The 23,564-nt window shown below is 37.5% G+C and overlaps 1 protein-coding gene across 1 annotated transcript; it reads right to left on the bottom strand.

Annotated features, from left to right (window-relative positions):
• Positions 1 to 354: 354 nt before the first annotated feature.
• LOC141721099 (protein ACTIVITY OF BC1 COMPLEX KINASE 3, chloroplastic-like) lies at positions 355 to 4,020 on the bottom strand. Its single transcript, XM_074523845.1, has 6 exons — positions 3,391 to 4,020; positions 2,462 to 2,797; positions 1,770 to 2,325; positions 1,271 to 1,457; positions 820 to 1,186; positions 355 to 638 (listed from the first exon to the last, which is right to left on the bottom strand). Exons 1-6 carry the CDS (start codon positions 3,964 to 3,966, stop codon positions 507 to 509), a joined length of 2,154 nt encoding a protein of 717 aa, XP_074379946.1. The 5' UTR covers positions 3,967 to 4,020; the 3' UTR covers positions 355 to 506.
• Positions 4,021 to 23,564: the final 19,544 nt, after the last annotated feature.

Here is a 23,564-nt window from a genome sequence, read left to right as displayed (position 1 = left end):
ACACATAATTAGCAGAAAGTCTAAATATTGATCTCCTGCACGTATTTGTTACATAACGATACCTTACAGTCTTGCATATCCTCGGAGTCGCAGATAATTAGAATCAATCGTATTTATTTGGTGAAATCGTAATGCATATTTAATTAGTTTTCTAAAAATCAGTCTTTCGGATGAGTATTTGATGAGTAGGGGAATTAAATTTAAATGAGTATTTAGCCGATTATTTGGATATTAAAAATGAGTACTCAAAAAATTGATCGATTAATTGAATTTTGAAAATGTAACCGAAAAATTGATCGATTAATTAAACTTTTGTACAATACGTGCGTATGTAATTAATTATGAAAAAACTGGTGGGCCCAATGTTTAATATTTTAGGATTCATATGAGTGAGCACAATGTTATCATATACTACTGCTATAGTTTTCTTTTTCCCTTTTCTATATCATGTATCCAACTTTCTAAAATGAATTTGCTTTGTTGTTCGAGAGTTGAATTACAAAATGTTACGTATTTGACGGAGCCTGGACTACGGTTGGAGTACGGAGAAGTTGCTGCAGAAAACGAGCTGCAAGACGCTGTGTTATTCCACCAAATACACGCCCGCCGAGACTACGTGCCTCAGGTTCTTGAAGAACCTGCATTGACACATTGGTTGTTAGTTTAGAAGAGCAAAGAACCTGACCAAGTACAACTATCCTGCTTAGGTTCTCAGTAACTTCGCTACATAAACACCACCAAGTATACTATAGCAAATAATTAAACAATTGACTCAATAAAACAGTTCAGATGACAAAAGTACTAATCAGAACTTCTTACCAGTAAAATGGGCTGCAAAATATTAGGATCAAAATTATCTGAGGACTGTAGAAGCTTCCAAATTCTAGATACTTGTTGTCGGAGTTCCATCAAGGATTCTTGTTCAGAAGTGCTCAATGCGGAAGGTCCAGCAGTATTATTATTGACAATTAAGTTCTTCAAGGGACCAGGAATTGAGTTATATCCATCAATCATTGATCCCAACATAAAAGCTTCAGTAACGCGGGTAGATTCTCTGATAACTAAAACCCTAAGCTCTTCGCCATCCGGACCTAACAATAGCTTCAGGACAGGTTTTAATGCATCTTCTGCAGAAAAATCCCTGTCCATTTTCCCCTGGACAAGCAAGTCCTCAAGTCTATTCCACCTACGCAAAAGCAAGAGGGCAAAATTATTCTCAAACCATCATCATAAAACAATTGAATATTGGACATAAATACTGAATACATGCCTGAACCTCCCATTTTTGAATAGCAATTCAATTAGAGCGTCTCTGAGATATGGATTTGGATCTGTGAGTAGCCTCTTGGCAAAATATGGATATGAAGCAGCGAGTACTTTGAAATTAGGATCAGCGTAGAGGGCTAGACCTTCCAAAACAGTCAGCGATCTCAAAATCAACGCATAGTAAGCTGGAACTGTAAAAAACAACCAATTTTTAAAGAAGCAATGTTAGCATCACTATAGAGTATAGACTATTGAGGTAGAGCATGTCTATGCAACTGTCTTTTTTCTGGTTTAGCAGAAGTGATTACTGGATTTCTTTTGAAAGATTTATCTTGCATTTTCCTTATGGCCAAGACTGAGATAGCCATGTTATTTTAAAAAGTTTAACCAATTTAATGAAATTGAATACTAAGAGGAACCTAACAGGTTTTAGAATTTCTCCAGGAACAAAAATTTAAGAACATTAACATTATACACCAAGGAGTAGTACAGAAGAATCTCACCGGTAAATGGAAACTGATAGAGCACATTACCCAGACCATCCACTAGCGTTTTGAAGTTGAGCTCACTCACTGTTGCACTAAGTGCATCATCAAAGAAGTTTCTAAGTGCTGGTACAATTGGAGAAACATCAACTTCTGGGGCCAAAAAGTTTAGTGCATAGTAATCACGGGCCATTGCTTCATAGTCCCGGTTAACCAGGTGTACAACATGACCGATTATGGCGGATCTTGCTTCTTCAGGAGTCTCACTCATCATTCCAAAATCAAGAAAAGCAAGCTTTCCGTCAGCTGTTGCCAAGAGATTTCCAGGATGAGGGTCGGCATGGAAATATCCATACTCAAGTAGCTGCCTGAGACTACACTGAATACCAGCGTTAACCAGATCCAAGACATTCAAACCTTGGCTCTCAATAGCTTCTTTCTCATTTAATTTGACACCTTCAACCCATTCCATTGTCAAAACCTTGGCACTAGTGTAGTCCCAGAAGATATCTGGTACAAATACATCTGCTTTATCGGCATACAACTTCCGAAACCTCCTCGCATTCTGCCCTTCCTGCATAGGCCTGTAAAAATTAACATTCAAACCAAGGAATCTTGTACTAATTATCAAAGATTTACCTTTTTCCTAGTTCAGTTGAGAAAACTAATACCACCGAATATCATTAACACAAGTCATGATGGAAACTAACCTGCACATAGTTGAGCTCTTGATAAACTCTACGAGCAAATTCATCTATAAGAGCCACAACATCACTAGTAATTATGTCAACATATTTGTTGATCAGGTGTCCAAGACCCCTTATCAGGTAGAAGTCGAGCCCTATAGCTTCTTCAATTCCAGGGCGTTGCACCTTTACAGCAACGGTCTGCCCAGAGTACTTCATCTGAGCCTTATAAACTTGGCCAAGACTAGCTGCAGCAATTGGAGTTGCAGATATTGAAGAGTATATAGATTCAAGAGGAATGCCCAACTCCTTTTCAATACAAGCTAGTGCCTCAGCATCAGGAAATGTCGGCAAATCATCCTGCTCAATCATCAAAAAACAAGGAAATGTATTCAAAAATATCCTCTACATCTGGTATGTACTACATTTATTATAAGCATAAACCTATATGCCTAAATGTATTTCAACTTTCAAATAGTTGTCATTATAGACGGAATACGATCCATAGCGGAATTGAACCCAATTCAACTTAGTTTCAAAAACATAACTCATAAATAATGCGAGAAATGACCTTGTCATTAAAAAAATTAGAATCCCTTTAAGGTTGTATACCCACACTTCCATTAAATTATACTAATAAGTTCCCATTTGTACAGAATTGGATGTGACGGGAAGTAATAAGTTCTGGAACCAATTGACACATTCAGTGACACGAACTTATAAAACCGGTCCAACCGGACACCTTTAGTTTCAAATTAACATCATTAAATTATACTAATAAGTTCCTATTTGTAACGAATTGGGTGGGACGGAGGAAGTAATAAGTTCTAGAACTAATCGACATATTCACAAACATGAACTCATAAAATCGGACACCCTTAATATCATCAAGTTAAACTAAGTTAACCTAAATAATTATAATCACAAACAAAAAAAAAGAGTTCTCAACAAACCTGCAGTTCAGAAAGTTCTTCAAGATACTCAGAAGGACACAAATCCGGTCTCGTCGACAATCCTTGTCCAATCTTAACAAAAGTGGGACCAAGTCGAGTCAAAATATCCCTCAACTCAACAGCCCTCGATCTCTTCCTTTGATCAAGCTTACCTTGCAACTTATCCACCCATAAACTAGCCCCAAACAACCCAATCCCAGTCAAAATCTGAAGTGTCCGTCCCACAACCTTAAACGGACGAGACTTATACTTATCATATATAACTTGAGGATCATAAACCGAAACGTAAGCTGCACGTGCCATTGCTTTTCCTTCAGCTCGCATATCATCACTCCTGGCTCTTGAAGCAGAAGGCAGCGAGGAAGCTTCTAGAAGCTTCATGCCTGCTGCACTAATACGTGGGCTTGAAGTAACTGGTGGAGTTTCCACTGCAGCTGCCTTTAGCGGTGGCGTCGTTCTTCGTCTTTTTCTTCGTAATTTTACATTTCTTTCTAGAAATAAGGATGAAACTGAAGAAAGTGAGATGGAGGAGAGATTACCGGTGCCGGAAAATGTACGGAATTTTAGTTCGGCCATTTCTGGCGGGGATTTTTTGTGTTATTAATTATTTGAGCGATACTATATTATTAGATTTTTTTTTAAATTTTGGCACGTTAAATATATATGGCTGGTATTATCCTTGGCGTGTACGCGACAAGTGTTCTTGTCGTGTCAAGTATATCTCCTCAAGATTATGATTGGCTGAACTGTTACTCACAACTTGTTCAATTTTAGTTTAAATAATTAAATTTGCTTATTATCCATTCTATTTCTTGCTATAAAAATTGACAACTACTAGTGTATTTTAGTTTAAATTTCCCTATTATCCATTCTAGTTCTTGCTATAAAAAAACTGGTCGATTAAGGGTGGCAGATTATTTAAGTCAACTATATATATATAACTGATTATTAATTATTTTAAATTAAATTTTGTAGAAGTTTGGTTGAGCATCAACTGTTTTATTCTAAATGCCGTCCGATTTGTCATAATCTTGAAATTTATCATTATATCAATCTCGAAAATATATATAAAAATTGTAACACCTTTGTATTGATAATACAAAATATGTTATTAATACTTTTTTGTTCACTTTTTGTGAACAATACAGTTTTAAAATATGCATTTGTCTGGATTTTTCTTATGAAATTTCGTATTATACTAATAAGCTCAAAATATTTTCTTCTTGCTATTAATTAACAGTCATCTCTAAAATTCTTTTAAATTTACAGACTTATTTCTTAATTAAGAGTACCATCTTTGTAACGTACTGGTTTATTTGAAAGTAAAACCAAAATCGCACACAAATTAACTATTCGATTTCAATTTTCAATATTTTCGGATCGATTTTGCTTACAAAACCACGTTACATAAATTCAAAGCCAAGTTTGATAAGTACAATTAACAGAAAAATTAAAAAAACTTATTGTTAGTTGTAGGCCCATCAAGACCCACCAGACGAAACTCCAAAGAATGAAGGTCCAAAAGGATGAAGGCCCACCAACAATTAACTTTACCGTTGGAACACACAGCATAAAAATGCCCAGGATTTCCGCCTCCAACGTTCGTCCGTGCTTTTAGCATAACGGACGAACCTTAAATACACGGGTTTGGCCTATATAAAGAAAAAAAAAGTAAGAAACCAAGGACACATGATATACACTCTCAAAAACTCTCTCTACTTTCTTATATTATTAAACCTGTTTCTACATCCAGATTACCGATTCTCACACCGGAGGTGAATCGGGGGGGGGGGCATTCCCTCACATTCTCTTCTTTTTCAGGTCTAAACCGAAGACTGTTATTGAACAACCGAAGGGCGTTCTTGCACCCGAAGGAATATGGGCGTAACATTTGGCGCCGTCTGTGGGAAATACGAGAATTGTTACGAGATATTGGGGGAATGACGACCACAAGCAATGATCAAACACCACACAGTTTCGCTTCTCATGATGGAGGACAAACATCAAAACAGTCGTTAGTTGACGCTGATGGGGTGTTCAAATTGACTCCAGAAGTAGAGGCTTTGCTGTTATAGATCTGGGCTCACAAAATGGTCGCAGATAAGGGCAAGGTTAAACAAAATGAACAAGCAGAAAAGGAGGCAGAGGCCAGGCCGAAACGAAGAGAGGTCGGCGCACTTCGATTGAAAGCTCTATAGCTCCCGAGAGAAAAAATCGAGCTACTAGAGAAGGCGCTTCATGAAGCATTAGAGGCCGATAATACAGTGGTAGTTACCAAACAGAGAAAAGATCGAAGGGGGTATACCGAAGACGATGAGTCTGACTCTGATTCAAACCCCAAAAGGAAGCGAACGAAGACCTATTATTTTTATGATTCGGATGAAGAACCCGACGGATCCTGAATTGGGTTGAGTACGCTGGAGAAAGCTACGTTATGCAACAGAAAGGTCGACCGAGAGCTGATTGTGGCAGAGGAGATTGAGCAATACCGACCTTCCCTAGGCGAGCAGATGCAGTTCCCGAAGATGAGCGAGTTCAATACAAAGGGCGACCCGCAAGACCGCTGTGAGAAGTATGAATTATTGATGATAGGGATGGGCCATAACGACATCATGCTCAGTAAGATGTTCAAAACTTACTTGAAGGGATCATCTTTGATGTGGTACAAGTCCCTCAAACCAAGGTCAATCGGTTCATACGAACAGTTGAAGAGAAAATTTCTTAAGTACTATTCCCATCTGTGTCGGAAGGTGAAGGATACCGAAGCATTGGTTCATTGCAGGCATAGGTCGAACGAAGAACTGGGAGATTATCTGGCTCGATTTAAGGAAGAAGCTAAAATAATCACCAACTTGGACAAAGTCAAAGCAATGGGCTTTCTCACGGTGGGGCTAGACCCTACAAAGGTAAAAAGCTTCGTTCTTCTTTTTATGATTTCCCCCAAAGCCCCTCAATGATATTTATGTGAGGGAAGCAAATATCCGGAGAAAAATGGAAAACATTGAGGGTTACAAAGACTCCCGAAGGGATGATCGTTCTAAGTGAACAGAAAAGTATGACTACTCGAGGTCTCCCAGTGACCGAAGATATATTAGAAAAGAGGGGAAGACAGAGACAGACCGTGGTGCCGAACGATGTCGAGATAGAGATTCGGTTGTGTTTACTCCCTTGACCAATCTCCAAAATTCTCCACGAGATCAAAGGGAAGCTAGGGTTCGTTCGGCCAACCAAAATGAAGGTCCTAAATTACAGGAAGAATCCTGATAAGTACTGTGATTACCACAGAGACAAAGGGCATAATATTGATGAGTGCTACCACCTCAACATGTTTATCGAACGAATGATCAAAGAAGGCGAACTAAATCAGTTCGTCTGGGATCTGACGGACAGACTAGGGCCAAAGGACAACCAGGAATAACCTGAGGCCGAAGAGTCCGAAAGGAGGGACATAATAAGGGGCGAAGTGAAGACCATTTCGGGGGTAGCATATTAGATCGTGACAGCAAGACAACAAAGAAAAAGTATGTCATGCAAGTGTACAACCTCTACCAATTCAACCCGGTGAATCCCCACATGCCGATGACATTCAGTACAGAAGATTATAAAGATGTCATATGTCCACACGAAGACCCCCTCATCATTAATTCTCTCATTGGGCAAAACAAAATTTAGAAAGAAGGGGTACTTTCGAAGGGAGACCTTTCCTGGCTACTTTCGAAGCAGTGGAATATATACGCCACCTCAAACTGAAGTTCCCAACAAAGAAGGGGGTAGGAGAAATGTGGGGTGACCAAAAGACCTCCAGAATAATCATGTTGAAAGACTTGGAGAAAGATCAGTCTTATGAAGGACTAGACAAAATTGGGAAGAGGAAAATGGCCGAAACCAAACTAAGTGGTAGCTGACAGACCCTTAATATTGAACTAGAAAAATTTGGGGCAGACCTTTCGAGTTCGATAACCGAACCGGCAGCGAAAGTGGAAGAGGTCGAATTATATGTTGGTCATTCGGGTAAAATGATGCGCATCAGGAAGAACACGGAGAAAGATCTAAAAGAGAAGGTCAATGCAGTTATCCGGTAATACCATAATATGTTCGCATGGGGGCCAGAGGACATGCCCGATTTGGTACCCACAACGGGTAAACATTGTCTTAATGTGCAGCTCGAGGCCAAACCTGTTAAGCAAAAGAAAAGAACTTTTGTAGTCGAACGACAAGAGGTTATAGAGGTCGAAGTGGAGAAGTTACTAGAGGCTAAATTTATAGAGGAAGTCGAGTATCCCGACTGGCTGGCTAATGTGGTGGTGGTCAAAAAACCCAACGAGAAATGAAGAATGTGCGTGGACTACACGAATCTCAACAAGGCTTATCCGAAAGACCATTACCCTCTTCACAGTATTGACCAACTGATAGATGTCACAACTGTATACCAGGTACTTAGTTTTCTTGATGCATTTTATGGATATCATTAAATTTCTATGAACAGTAAATATGCGCCATAGACAACGTTCATAACTCTGAAGGGAACCTATGCATACATCAAAATGTCCTTCGGAATTAAGAATGCTGGAGCCACATTTTAGTGGATGATGAACAAAGTGTTCGAGGAGCAAATTGGCCAAAATATGGAAGCCTATGTGGACGACATGATTGTGAAGCCCATATTCAGAGATTATGTCGAATATCTGAGAGAGTGCTTCGAGACCCTCCGAAGAAAAATATGAGAATCAAACCGAATACGTGTACATTCGGAATAGCAAGTGGGAAATTTCTGGGTTACGTGATCAGTGCCCGAGGGATAGAGGTGAATCCGGAAGAAATCCAAGTTGTCATCGATATGGAAGCTCCGAGGTGTATCCGAGATATCCAGAAATTGACAGGGCGATTGGCAGCCCTTCGACGCTTCATCTCAAGGTTGGCCGATAAAGCACTACCTTTCTTCGTCGGGCTCAGGGGGTCCAAGAATTTTGAGTGATGGCCCGAATGCCAGAAGGAATTAGAAGAAGTAAAAAAATATCTCACCAAGGCCCCAATTCTAATGAGACGTGATCCGAAGGAAACCCTTCAGCTCATTCTAGCCGTGTCCGACCAAACTCTTGGAGTTGTACTGGTCAAGAATCACGAAGGAAATCAGCATCCTATCTTTTATGTCTCCCACGTGATGAAGGACACAGAGACAAGATAACCCAACACCGAGAAGTTCGCATATGGGTTAATCATGGCCTCCCGAAAATTGTGACATTACTTTCAAGGCCGAACGATACAAATAGTCACAGATCAATCGCTGAAGAAAATTTTGACAAGGCCGAAAGCTTCGGGAAGGGTCGTAGCTTGGTCTATCGAGCTTGGCGGATATGACCTCGAATGCGTCCCTCAAACAACGATAAAGGCTCAAGCATTGGCAGACTTTATGGTCGAATGCACTTTTTCAGGACCAAATGACCTTTACACCTGAGGAACAACTGATCCGGATTCCTGGGAAATGGGAGCTTTTTTGTGGATGGTTCGGTCGCTGGGAAGAAGTGTGGAGCAGGACTGATCCTTTCCAGTCCCGATGGGTTTAAAATCTGCCAAGTCATTCGGTTCAACTTTCCACTCACCAACAATGAGGCAGAATATGAAGCTCTTTTGGCCGGAATGGAACTAGCCCGAAGCCTTGTGGTGAAGCACTTGATGGTATTCAGTGACTCCATACTGGTGGTCAAGCACTTCTCGGGTGAGTATAAATAAGGGATCCCCGAACGAAGGCTTATGCTACGAAGGTAAGAGAAACCTCTCTAGAATTTGAAACTTTTAAATTAAGTCAGATAGGAAGATAGAACAACAGTCGGGCAGATGCCTTATCCAGGCTAGCTTCGGCGAAAACAGAGAGCTTAACTGGCTCAATCTATCTAACCGAATCCAAGACGCCTTCAATTGAGAGAAAATATTGCCTAGAAATACACCAAGGGTCCAACTGGATGACCTTCATTCAGACTTATCTGGAAAAGGGAATCCTCCCCATCAACCAAAGGGAAGCCCTAAAAATCAAATATAGAGCGGCAAACTACACAATTGTCAGTGGGAAGCTATATCGCCGATCCATCACTCAACCCCTATTAAGGTGTTTGAGTCCTGAAGAGCAAAAACAGGTTGTAGAAGCGGTGCACGAGGGTATTTACGGAGAACACCTGGCTGGTCGGTCTTTAGCATTTAAGATCCTTCAGCAAGGATTCTTTTGGCAGATGTTACGAGTCGATGCGAGCGAATATGATAAGAAGTGCAAATAGTGCCAACCGTTTCCGACAGTTCTGAAGCAGCCCCCAAAAGAAATGGCTTCAGTTCTCAGCCCCATATCTTTTGTAATGTGGGCCATTAACATTGTTGAAATTCTACCTACCAGCACGAGACATGCAAAATACTGCATCATGAAAACTATGGCCTAGGATATGGCGATGCATATAAATGTCCATGACTTAAAAATTTATATTTGAATAAAACATATGAAATAAACATGAAAATATGATTTTTAAACGCACGAGTATGTGTTAAATACACAATTTCTGTGCACTTGACAAACATTAAGCTCTGGAGCTAGCTAACGCATAGTTGCATAAACTTATATCTCTACGAAATTCATCACTGGCTATTATCAAGTTAGGTAAAAGTTAGAGAATATTTTGTAATATCAGAATTTTATATGTAACAAAGATCGGATATGTTCAGATTGTTGTTGACAACTTTGATGTTGATAAGCCTAGAGAGAATATGGTATATTTTCTTGATTCTGGAAAAAGGCTGATAGTGTCAGAGGAAAAAATGCTGAAAAAATCCTAGCAAGAACTTGAATACCTTGTATGCATGCTCACCGTAAAGAATGTAAATACTGAAAGATGGTCTAAATTTCTGAAAGGCCTAGTTCATGAGAAACATAGGGGTATGGCCAAATCTATGTTTATTCTCAAATACATAATGAAGGATGATATAGTAGTTGACATGCCTAAGGGAGTAGCACAACTAGTGGAACGGCTTGGTTCAAAGATGATTTCTTTTAGTCCTAATGCTAAAGACTATAATCTGATTCAGCTGGATGACCTAAATCTGAGTAGAAATTAGATTTCTGATTTAAAAGTAGGGGTGTGCATTCAGTTCAGTTAACCAAAAACCGAACCGAATAACTGAAAAAATTTCGGTTCGATTAACCAAATTATAAAATTCAGTTCGGTTTTTTGTAGTAAAATTTCTGGAATTCGATTTTTCGGTAATTCGATTTTTAACCGTGGTTAACCGAAAACCGAATGCAGTAACGGAAGTTTAATATAATATATAAATATAAATTATTAATACTTTAATATACATATATTATTAGACATTACTTTAGTCTTTAGGACATCTTTGGTCTCCCAATTCTTATCTCAGTTTCTCTGAGTCTCTGTCCATCTAATTCAAAATCCATCTAATTCTCAACACTCCAGAGTCTAAGCGGTAAACACTAAACACCCAGAGGCATATTCGATTTAGAGGTCAACACTCCAGACAGAGTCCATCGATTCAGAGATTGTTTCAAGGTATAATCGATTCAATTTGAGATATTGTAAATTGATAATCATTCCATACGATTTTGTAAACTTATTCTCTGATTGTTTTTTGGATAAATTTAGTCTTTTCTTTTGAAATTTGGTTGTATATTTCGGTTTCGGTAATAACCGAATTATTTATTTCGGTTTTGGTTTCAAACGAATAAATTTCGGTTCGGTTTTTGGTAGTGATTTTTCTGGTAATTCGGTTTCGGTTAACCGAAAAAAATTCAATTTGGTTCGGTTTTAACCGAATGCACAACCCTATTTAAAAGCTATTATCTTCTAGATTGATGAATCTTCTGAAAAGCTCAAGGATGTCAAGCAAAGATTAGATATGTATTTGAGTATAGCTGAAGAAAATATGCTCAGACAATTCTTTAATGAAGCTGCATGATTTCTTAGAATTCAAGACTGCAGATAAAGTCTGATGTTGAGAAACTCACTAACAAGTATAGCAACATAGAGGAAAGTGTATAAAGAATTTAACAAGTTTAAGCCAAGACCACAGTTAACAAAACAAAACATGCAGGTAAACAAAATCAGTAACTGAAATAACGAAGAGAGAAAGAAAGATGTACCCGAAACCATAGCTTTCAACAGTGACTGAAATAAAGGTTTACAGATACAAAATGCCAAGAAAATAATCACAGCTGAGTCACCAGGCCTTGCTCGAAGTCCTGGCTGCTCTTGAAGAGATTATTGCCCCCTACCTGCTGCGTTTGGGATGTGCGCAATATCTCCACCAGGATAAAACAGCTCGGAGTTTATGTTAACAGCAGCAACAAAACCTCCACTTCGACCAGCACCTCAGTCGCCGGAAAATATCAGCACTTCAGGACTTATGGGAGAGAAATGCAGAGAGGTTGAAGAGAAGAGATGAGAATGTAGTGTGTTGTATATATTTATTCATTCAGTTTAGCCTCTATTTATAGGAGAGGAAAAATGAAACTGTCAACACACTTAATGTCTGAATTAAACTGCTTCATTAATAAAAAATAAAAACTGATCAGATTTTGAATTCATTAATGAAAAAAAAATCAAAACTGATCAGCTTTTAAATTTAAATTATTTGTAACAGCTTTTCACATTAACACCCACATTATTATCAGAACTTAAGTTAAGTTCTGATTTAACTCATCAGTACTTAAGTTCTGATTCTGATATCAGAACTTGTTAAGTTCTGATTTTATTCATCAGTTCTTAAGTTCTGATTTTAATATCAGAACTTGTTACAGATCAGATTATTTGCAGGTTCAATATATTTAGACTACTTAGCCTATTTCAGAACCCAGCACAATAATCCAATCATCGATAAATAAATTCGAATTAAAATAATTCTCAAATAAATAAAATCCTCGCTCAGGTCGCCTCGCGTACGCGAGACGCCGAGACATTCGCCCAAATCGCCCTTCGACCCGACCCGGTCCGGTCCGGTCCGGTGCGGTACGTGGCGGGGCGGGCGCGCGCGTGTGTGTGTGTGTGAAGCACACAACAACACAATGGACCATCACACACCTTAGTAGTTGTATACTACTCATGTGGGTAATACCATATAAAGCACACAACCCCCTTTATTTATTTCAATGTGGGACAAATATTCTCAAATTTTCCAAGTTTTTCCAAGCTACTTTCAACTCTCATTTCATATGGATTTCATTAAGAAAATTCTTAAAACCATACATGAAAATTTAAGTTCAAATATCATTGAACAATTTCCAATCATTAGATTTTAGGATTAACATCAAGAACATAATTAAATTAAGCTCTAAAATCCTAATTTTCTAACAATCCACCACAAATCCATACAGAAATGTGATCAATTTCCCATCATGACTTGTTTTTCAGAGTCGGTACCCTTCCGGGTTTGAACCCTCCTAATTCCTCTACTTCAATGGCTATCGGACTCAGATGGAATGTTTCACCTTGAATCTTAATCCGTTTAGTATAACCATATTCCATAGACGACGACAAGTCAAAGGTTATGGTGCCAATCTACGGCTTTGAGACATTAATGGTCATGTCTCGATCCTGTTCGTCGAATGCTTCAAGGATTAACCCTATCCTCTAATTGCGACCACACAATTACATTCGCTTAGCTGGGCATCTCCAGAGATATACTGTCTCTATCTCGTCAAATGACTTGATCCCATTCAGAGTTTTAACACTCTTGCTTTTCTGGCAGTGTCAGTACCTTCTAGGTTTACAGGGGATAGACTCAGATACTATAGTATCATCTATGTAGCAAAGGTACTACCAACTCATCCTTACATCTTGTTATTACCCATTGAATACACTTCGAGGGATCTCCTCTCATATGTATTGGGTTCCCACTGTTGATGAATTATGATGGGTTGACAATCCCATCCCCAACCTTGACTTAAGGACCACTGCAGGTTCCAGTCCTTTAGTAAGAGGATCAGCTATATTATTCTGAGTTCCTATGAACTCTATAGCTATGATCCTATCAGTCACTAAACCCCTTATAGACTTGATTCTAACTTGGATGTGTCTCTTAGTTTTAGCATTATGCTTTTTACTGCTAATCTTGTCGATAGTTGTTCGACTATCACAGTGAATAGCAATAGCAGGGAGCGGTCTGCTTACTACAGGTATTGCAGATATAAGTCCGTGTAACCATTCAGCCTCCGTCCCTGTGGCATCAAGTGCACACAACTCAGCCTCAAAAGTAGACCGAGTAACAATAGTCTGTCTGCTTGACTTCCAGGATATTGCTCCACCAGCCAAGGTGAACACGTATCCAGTCACTCCATTGGAACCAGACTTCTTAGCTATCCAACTTGCATCACTGTACCCTTCAAGCACACCAGGAAATCTCCTGTAGTGTAAACTAAGGTACATTGTGCCTTTTAGATATCTAAGTACTCTATCAAGAGCATCCCAATGAGTTCTGTTTGGACAGCTTGTATATCTCGCCAATTTAGACACAGAATATGAAATATCTGGTCTAGTACAGTTAGCAAGATACTGCAAGCTCCCAATAATCTGAGAATACCTTAACTGAGACACAGGCACTCCTGAAGTATTCTTGACAAGGGCAACTTTCGAATCATAAGGTGTACTAGCGATTCTACACTGTGAATAACCATATTTCTCAAGTATAGATTTCTCTATATAATGAGATTGAGTCAAGGTTATTCCTTCAGTGGACTGAATCAATTTGATTCCAAGAATCACACTTGCCTCACCCATATCCTTCATTTCAAAATGCCTTTTCAAGAATTCTTTAGTCTCGTTAATAATCTCAATATTGGTTCCAAACAATAAAATATCATCCACATATAGGCACAAGATAACACACTCATTACCTTTAACTTTAGTGTAGACACACTTATCACTTTCATTAATCTTATAACTGAAAGGCAATATAGTTTCATCAAACTTTTTATGCCAATCTCTGGGAGCTTGTTTCAAGCCATAGATGGACTTGATCAACTTACATACTTTCCTTTCATTGCCTGATGCAACAAATCCATCAGGCTGATCCATATAAATCTCTTCCTCAAGTTCACCATGAAGAAAAGCCGTCTTTACATCCATCTGATGAATGATAAGACCATGGACTGAAGCCAATGCTATAAGCATTCGGATTGTTACCATTCTTGCAACCGGAGAGTATGTATCAAAATAATCAATTCCTTCCTTTTGCTTAAAACCCTTAGCTACCAGTCTAGCTTTGTACTTATCTATTGAGCCGTCAGGGTTCAACTTCCTTTTAAAGACCCATTTGCACCCAATAGTAGAACACCCAGGAGGGAGATCAACCAACTCCCATGTTCCATTGGAAACAATAGAGTCAATTTCACTCTTGACAGCGCCCTTCCAGTGCCTTGACTCAGAAGAATCCATAGCTTGCCGGAAAGTTAAAGGTTCGTCCTCGATATTGTAAGTGATGAAATCACCTCCAAAATCCTTGACTATTTTTGCACGCTTACTTCTCCTTGGTTCCTCTAATTCCTTAGGAATAGAGCTACTACTAGGTTTCGCCCCCACATTTGTCATCTTTTCTACATGATCAGGAATAGAACTTGATGTGTGAGTAGGATCTTCCTCAGAAGTCGTTTCAGGTATTCCAGTCTTCATAGGGTAGACATCCTCAAAGAATGTCGCATCTCGAAATTCAACTATCGTGTTTGCCACTATACCATCTATGTCAGATTTTAACACTAAAAATCTCATAGCTGTAGTGGTTTCAAGATAGCCCAGAAAGATACAGTCAACAGTCTTTGGACCTAGTTTCTTTCTCTTGTGTTCAGGAACAAGCACCTTAGCAAGGCACCCCCACACACGAAGATACTTAAGACTAGTCATCCTGCCTTTCCATAACTCCAAGGGTGTTTTATCCATGTGTTTCAGAGGGACTCTATTCAAAATATGGCAAGCCGTATTTAGAGCCTCTCCCCACATGTATTTAGGCAACCCAGAGTTAATAAGCATACTATTAATCATATCTTTAAATGTTCTGTTCTTTCGCTCAGCAACCCCATTAGACTCAGGTGTGTATGGTGGAGTAACTTCATGAACTATACCATTGTTTGCACAAAATTCATTAAAAGCATTACTCGTATACTCACCACCTCTATCAGATCTCAATCTTTTAAGTAACTTACTAGTTTGTTTTTCTACTTCAGTTTTATATATAATGAATTTACTAAGTGCTTCATCCTTATGTCTAAGTAAATAAACATAACAATATCTACTACTATCATCTATAAAAGTAATGAAGTATCTAAACTGGTCCTTGGTCAACACACCACCAAATTCACAAATATCAGTGTGTACTAAATCTAACAAGTCTGAATCCCTAACAATGTTATGAAAAGGTTTCCTTATTTGTTTAGCAGACACACATACTTGACATTTAGAATTCTTTTCTATGGTATATTTTGGAATCAACTCTAAGTTCATCATGTTCTTAAGAGCACCAAAGTTTAAATGACCTAGTCTAGCATGCCATATATTTGAGGATTCAATACAATTAACAGTAGGAATAACATTATTATTCAAACTTCCCAAAACGGGATCCGCATTAATAACAAATAAACCATTTGACAAGTAACCCTTGCCAAAGAATGTACCAGTGTGAATAAGAACTACTTTATTACACTTGAACGAAATTTCAAAACCACTAGAAACTAAACAGCTTCCACTTATTATATTTCTACGCATGTCGGGAACATGATGCACTCTCGTCAGAGATAGAATACGTCCTGAAGGGAACTTCAGATCCACGTTTCCAACTCCATGTACTTGAGCAGCACTAGCATTCCCCATCTTCACAATCAGGCTATGACTCTGTTGATAAGATACAAATAAACTAATATCAGCACAAATATGTACATTAGCTCCAGTATCTATCAACCATTCATTTGACAGATAGGTAGAAAATATCACAGGGTTGTAGGATACATACCGGTCAACGTTGGTTTCAGAAGCCGTAGCCTCACCAACAACCATGTTCACTACAGGCCCACTTGCGGTTCCAAGCACAACATTTGCTTGTGCTACCTCGGTTTTCTTCGCTTTCTTCGTAGGGCAGTCCTTACTCCAGTGCCCAACCTGCCCACAAGACCAGCATGGTTTGTTTGCCTTGGGTTTCTTGGCCTTGTCCTTGTCACTCTTAGGTTTATTACTATTAGCTTTCTTAGCAAAAGCCTTCCTCTTTTGTCCTACAGTTGCTATGTTTACCTTCGAGGTACCGTGTTCAGTTGGCATCACATGTCCCTGTTTGGACTTGTGTTGTTCTTGTACCGAGATGTCCAGCATAAGGTTGGTCCAGGTGATCTCTCCTTTCTGTCTTTTCAGGGAGAGAGAGAACTCTTCCCAAGACTTCGGGAGTTTTTCAATCACACTCATCACCTTGAACTTCTCCGGGAGATTCATTCCAGACTCCTTCAAAGCATGCACTATCATCTCGAACTCATGCACCTGCTCAGTCATGGACTTATTGTCCACCAGCTTGAACTCGAGGAACCTTGCCACAGAATACTTTTCTAGACCTTGTGAGTCAGTATTATGTGTCTGGTCCAGCTTCTCCCATAAGAGTTTTGCAGAGTAGGCATCAGAAGAATAGACATCAAACAAAGTGTTTGTTAGTGCCGCAAGAATGGCCGCTCTAGCCACTCCATCCTTCTCAGCCCACTTCGCAAAAGCCTTAACTGTGTCAGCCTTCTCTTGATCCACTACTGGTTTCTCATATTCCACAACCGGCCACAGACCCTTTATAGTCAACCACAGCTTCATCCTTTTCTGCCAGCGAGAAAAGCCAATGCCACCGTTGAATTTTTCCGGTAAACCGGTTAGTTCAACAGCCTGTGGGAAACTATAGGTGGTCCAATCAATGGCCCCAGCAGTTGCACCCGAACTGCTACCACCACCAACGATAACCTCACTTTCGTTAACCATTATGCTAAATTCTATATAACCAATAATCTCTTCAAGAATGTTGAGAAACTCACTAACAAGTATAGCAACATAGAGGCAAGTGTATAAAGAATTTAACAAGTTTAGGCCAAGACCACAGTTAACAAAACAAAACATGCAGGTAAACAAAATCAGTAACTCAAATAACGAAGAGAGAAAGAAAGATGTACCCGAAACCATAGCTTTCAACAGTGACTGAAATAAAGGTTTACAGATACAAAATGCCAAGAAAATAATCACAGCTGAGTCACCAGGCCTTGCTCGAAGTCCTGGCTGCTCTTGAAGAGATTATTGCCCCCTACCTGCTGCGTTTGGGATGTGCGCAATATCTCCACCAGGATAAAACAGCTCGGAGTTTATGTTAACAGCAGCAACAAAACCTCCACTTCGACCAGCACCTCAGTCGCCGGAAAATATCAGCACTTCAGGACTTATGGGAGAGAAATGCAGAGAGGTTGAAGAGAAGAGATGAGAATGTAGTGTGTTGTATATATTTATTCATTCAGTTTAGCCTCTATTTATAGGAGAGGAAAAATGAAACTGTCAACACACTTAATGTCTGAATTAAACTGCTTCATTAATAAAAAATAAAAACTGATCAGATTTTGAATTCATTAATGAAAAAAAAATCAAAACTGATCAGCTTTTGAATTTAAATTATTTGTAACAGCTTTTCACATTAACACCCACATTATTATCAGAACTTAAGTTAAGTTCTGATTTAACTCATCAGTACTTAAGTTCTGATTCTGATATCAGAACTTGTTAAGTTCTGATTTTATTCATCAGTTCTTAAGTTCTGATTTTAATATCAGAACTTGTTACAGATCAGATTATTTGCAGGTTCAATATATTTAGACTACTTAGCCTATTTCAGAACCCAGCACAATAATCCAATCATCGATAAATAAATTCGAATTAAAATAATTCTCAAATAAATAAAATCCTCGCCCAGGTCGCCTCGCGTACGCGAGACGCCGAGACATTCGCCCAAATCGCCCTTCGACCCGACCTGGTCCGGTACGGTGCGTGGCGGGGCGGGCGCGCGCGCGTGTGTGCGTGTGTGTGCGCGTGAAGCACACAACAACACAATGGACCATCACACACCTTAGTAGTTGTATACTACTCATGTGGGTAATACCATATAAAGCACACAACCCCCTTTATTTATTTCAATGTGGGACAAACATTCTCAAATTTTCCAAGTTTTTCCAAGCTACTTTCAACTCTCATTTCATATGGATTTCATTAAGAAAATTCTTAAAACCATACATGAAAATTTAAGTTCAAATATCATTGAACAATTTCCAATCATTAGATTTTAGGATTAACATCAAGAACATAATTAAATTAAGCTCTAAAATCCTAATTTTCTAACATCTGATACACTGACTGTAAGATTATACATATTGTTGGTATTTCCGCATTTAGATAGTTTTGACATCATCAAATAAAGAACTTGTACATATTTCCATAATGCACAAGTTGGGGATATTGTTAGATATAATTTGATAAAATCAATATTTTCCATCAAAGTTTGCCATCAGAGTTTGATGTTGAAAGATATCAGAGTTTATGAAGACTATCAGTATTTGACATATCAGAGTTTATTATTAGAGTTTGTCTATCAGCGTCTGTCAATACTGATTTCCAGAAAGTAATTGATTCTATTTGAAGACTCGAATTTGCAGAGATATATCGGTGTAGGACTTTACTTCTTGTAGCAATCAATAGTTGAATATGTATTGGGATTCCTTATTTAATTGTAACATATCTTCTAGATTGATTGTGTAGCAGTGCAGTATATAAGCACATGTTAGGTTAACACTATATGTGTTCAAGATTGATATATCATTCATATAACTTAGGAGCTCTCAAGGATATCTGTTCATCCTTTGAGAGAGTATTGTAATCAGTTTTTATTTATTAATATAAAATTGTTCATGTTGTTGAATTCTTTAATTCGATTTGATTGATTAACTGTATTTACCCCCCCCTTACAGTTGATTTAAGGCCTAACAATATGATTCCATAAAACATGATTAGTTTGCACATCATACATGTTCTCATTGTTTAAAATTAATGATACAACAACATAATACATGTTTATATCCTGGAGTTTATTTGTTAGGTCCTGAAGTATCGTAGAAGGGGGGTTGAATATGATACTCACTAAATTAAAAAATTCTTTTGAATTTTTTGCGAATAAATAATTAAGTGTTCGGTTAATGGTTCTGTGTTCTTGAGGTGAATGGTGTTTAGAATAGTTAAGTGAAGAACACAAGATATTCGGGAAAATATATATTCATATTTAAATCCTTGAGAGGTGTTGATATACCCGGGTGAATAAATCAATCGGCTACAATCAAAAAACAATAATGTTCTTGCTTCTACAAAGATATACACATTAAATTATATGCAATGATCTTGTATTTGTTTGTCTAAGGATCTAATTACTGGATAACGATTATAATGCCCCTTATGAATATACAAGAGTTAAATCGGGCATTATAACATTTCTCCGGTGAGAAGTTTAATGGATATTCAATAAGCTTGAGCTTCCATGTATATCTTTGTTTCTTGTTTCATCAGCTCCCATTGGAGGAGAAGATGAACAGAACAATGTTGATCCTTATGTTCTGCTTCTTTGTGTAGACTTTATAAACCAATCAAGTTAATGCTGGAAGATATAAATCAACTGTACATTTTTTTAATGCTATAAACCGATCAAGCGATGATGTAGAGGCTACAAATCGACCGTGTGATCTTCCACAAGCTATAAATTGACAATATGTTGTTTAGGCTTGCTAGAAATCGACAATGGAGTTTGTTTCTTCTACAAATTGACACATAGGACCACTACAAGCTACTAGTCGACTATATTTGCTCCTAGTTGATAATGGACTCTTTATTCACTTGGAAATCGACAATAGAAGGTTTACATTGCTATAAATCGATAATGACTTTTCCAAGGCTTCTAGAAATCAACCAACCACTCCATTTCTCTTACTAATCAACAATAGCTTTACTATATAGGCTAGAAATCGACTAAGAGAGGAAAGAAAATGATTGATGATGACTTGACATGTCTTAGAAGGCTACAAATCGACAATGCATTTGTTGTTAAGCACCCTAGTCGACAATACACTTCAACATTGGCTACAAATCGACCAAATTATTTCCATTTATTCCTACAAGTAGACAATACAAGTTTATGTACTTGTACTTGAATTAATTTCAAGTCTTTAAGTCATTCATGTGTGCCTTGAGACGTAGTCCTCTGTAATATCAAGTATTCAGTCTTCTGTCATTAAATTTTCTAATCTTCAGGTATTTAAAAATTAAATATGTTAACATTTATCTTGATAATGAATACCACTTAACATTTCTTTGGAGAATTATACTTAGTTTCCTTTCAAGGATCATTGTCGCCAAGTACAATTGGTCTGGTTCATAGATGATTAGTTCCGCTCGCAGACCTTCGTATCATGAAATATATATTCCATTGTTAAGTTTGTAGCAGCTTCATTTCTTCGAACACTAATTGTCAATAAACACTGAACTTTCTCTGAGATCTTTGTTGGTACTCGGATAACGTCTTCATTGCTACTACAATCTTGAATACTTCACTCACTATTCTTCACTGACGTTTGATCATATAAATGAGCTCCTTTCAGTGAATAAAATTTCAAGACTGTAGTTGTCTTCTTTAACCTCTGTCTATACCATATCTTCAATTCTTCAGATTTCTATACTTCAGACACTGTTTATCTTCAATCAAAGTCAATACATTAAAATCTTATTGTGGCACTGTCATACTGAAATCTTCAACACTTCTGAAACCCTGAAAGTCGTTGAACTTTTTCTTTCACTGAGACATGACATGTTAATGAACTTCTTTCAGTGACCTACAAACAGACTTCAAAACTTCTTATAATGTTTTGATTCTTTGTATTTTTCTTGTCTTCATTTCTTCCTGATTTCTGTGTAGATATAGTATTATTTACCTGTCATGTTCTAGTGTTGAGTTATCATGTCTACTGTTCATACAGTTTCACAATCTCACCAACATTTTTATTTTAGTTTTAAAATTATTCAAAATATAAAACTTTAACCATTAGATTGGATTGTAATATAAAGTTATGATTTTAGACTCCAACAAAAGATAGGGACTCCATGAATATGCTTACTTTTAATAACTATATCAAACTGAATAATTTAAAATTTAAGATCTCTTTCACAAATATTTAAATATAAATTTATTTTTGATTAAATTATGCAAGGAATAATCTATATATTTTGATGAATAAACATCTAATGCCTTACTATTTTTCAAATAGCATGTTAATAAGAAATCTAATTTTTTTTATTATTGTAGTTTAATTTTATTTTTCTTATGAGATTGAAAAAAGTAGGACTATGGGATCAACTCTTTACAAATTCACCATAATTGAGCAATATTATTGTTAGGTCACACACACTGTAGAGGGGGTGAATACAGTGTATAATACAATCAAATCGAACTTTTAATATATTAAGTAACAGAAAACAAACTTTATTGAAATAATAAACTCTGTTACAGTATGGAACTGTTACCTCTCAGTGATGAAGAAATATCACGAGAGCTGTTAGGGTTACAATAAATAATCTTCTCGAATATGATAACACTTATAGTGTAAACCCTATGTCTGTGTTTATATACTACACAGTTACAAGATAATCGCTAATTGATATGGAATATAATTCTGCTTCCTAAAATATATCAATCAGATATCTTTTCTTCCAAGTATTCCATTCTTCACGGAACTCCTTCTTCATGCATATCTCTTCTTATGTTTATCTCGATCTTCTTTCCTTTAATCAACTATTGTCCTTATCTGAACGTCCTTCAGCACTTAAGTTCTGATATCTAACTTCTGATGATTATCTCCTGATAATATAAGTACTGATATCCTTAAGTCCTGACTTCCAGTATAAGTACTGATCAACGGTTAAGTACTGATTTGTCCTGTTAAGTAAGATCTGAAATCTAAACATAAATTATATTAGCCATGACATTATCAAATATATCTAACAATCTCCCCCAACTTGTAAATTAGCATAATATACAAGTTTAACAGATATTTGATGATGTCAAAAATATTAAGTACAAATGCATGAGAATTAGACTAGATAACTACAACTTACAATCCTTAAAGCTTTACCAATATTCAACTTCTGATAACAACTTCAGTCTGTACAAATATCAGAATTTAAGCAGTTGTAGATCTTCGACTTGGCTTCATCATCTGATCTCTCTGATGTCAGGAGTTGTTTTGAGATAATTCTTCAACAAACATCTCTTAGCATATCTGAGTTCATCAATCATTCTCCTTTTGGCATCTTTAAGCTCTGCAGTATCTTCACCAATTTGAAAGATTGCAGCTCTGAGATCATTGATCTTTGCTTTTCTTATATCCTGATCCAGTCTGATCAAATAAGCTTTATCAGACTCAAGATGGAATTCAACAGCCCTGTACCCCAGAAAGGTAGTTATAATCTTAGCAGTGTTGGGCTTCATTTCAACTATATCACCATTGTGATCTCTGTACTTTGGAACATATGTGCTGTCAGACTTAACAGAATAAAGCCTTTTCTGTCTCTGAATCTGTTCTTTTAAATAGTTTGCAGCAGTTCCTGTTATTCTGTCATCCACTTGAAGTAAGAATAGTACATGCTCCAATTCTTCAAAATACTTCAATGGAATGGCATTTTGTCTTATATGATAAACCCTACCATCTGTCATGAAATACAACAAGATGTATTCTTTCAAGTAGGTATGGTAAACCATCTGTACAGATTCCAGTTGATTCAATCTCTCAGGAGTTGCTCCAATACCTGGTTCACTCAAGGAAGTTGGATCATTGGTAGTGTTATGTATTCTCCTTTCATCAGCACTTCCCAATCCAGTTTTATCTCTTGCTTCCTTTCCAGTAACTACTCTTGCTTCAAAACCACTTGCAGTAGTCTTCAAAGGTTGAGTCTGTTTTGCTTTAGTGAATCCTGGTAGGAGTGTCTTTGGTCTATCTTCTGATATCAAGTTAACTTGAGCTATGTCAGAGGTTACTTGCTTCTTCTGAATATCAGAACTTACAATTTCTTAACTCTGAACAACTTGAGCCATGTCAGAGGTTG

Source organism: Apium graveolens, chromosome 4, assembly GCF_009905375.1.
Source record: "Apium graveolens cultivar Ventura chromosome 4, ASM990537v1, whole genome shotgun sequence".
Taxonomy (NCBI): Eukaryota; Viridiplantae; Streptophyta; class Magnoliopsida; order Apiales; family Apiaceae; genus Apium; species Apium graveolens.
This window is presented reverse-complemented; position numbering and strand designations above follow the sequence as displayed.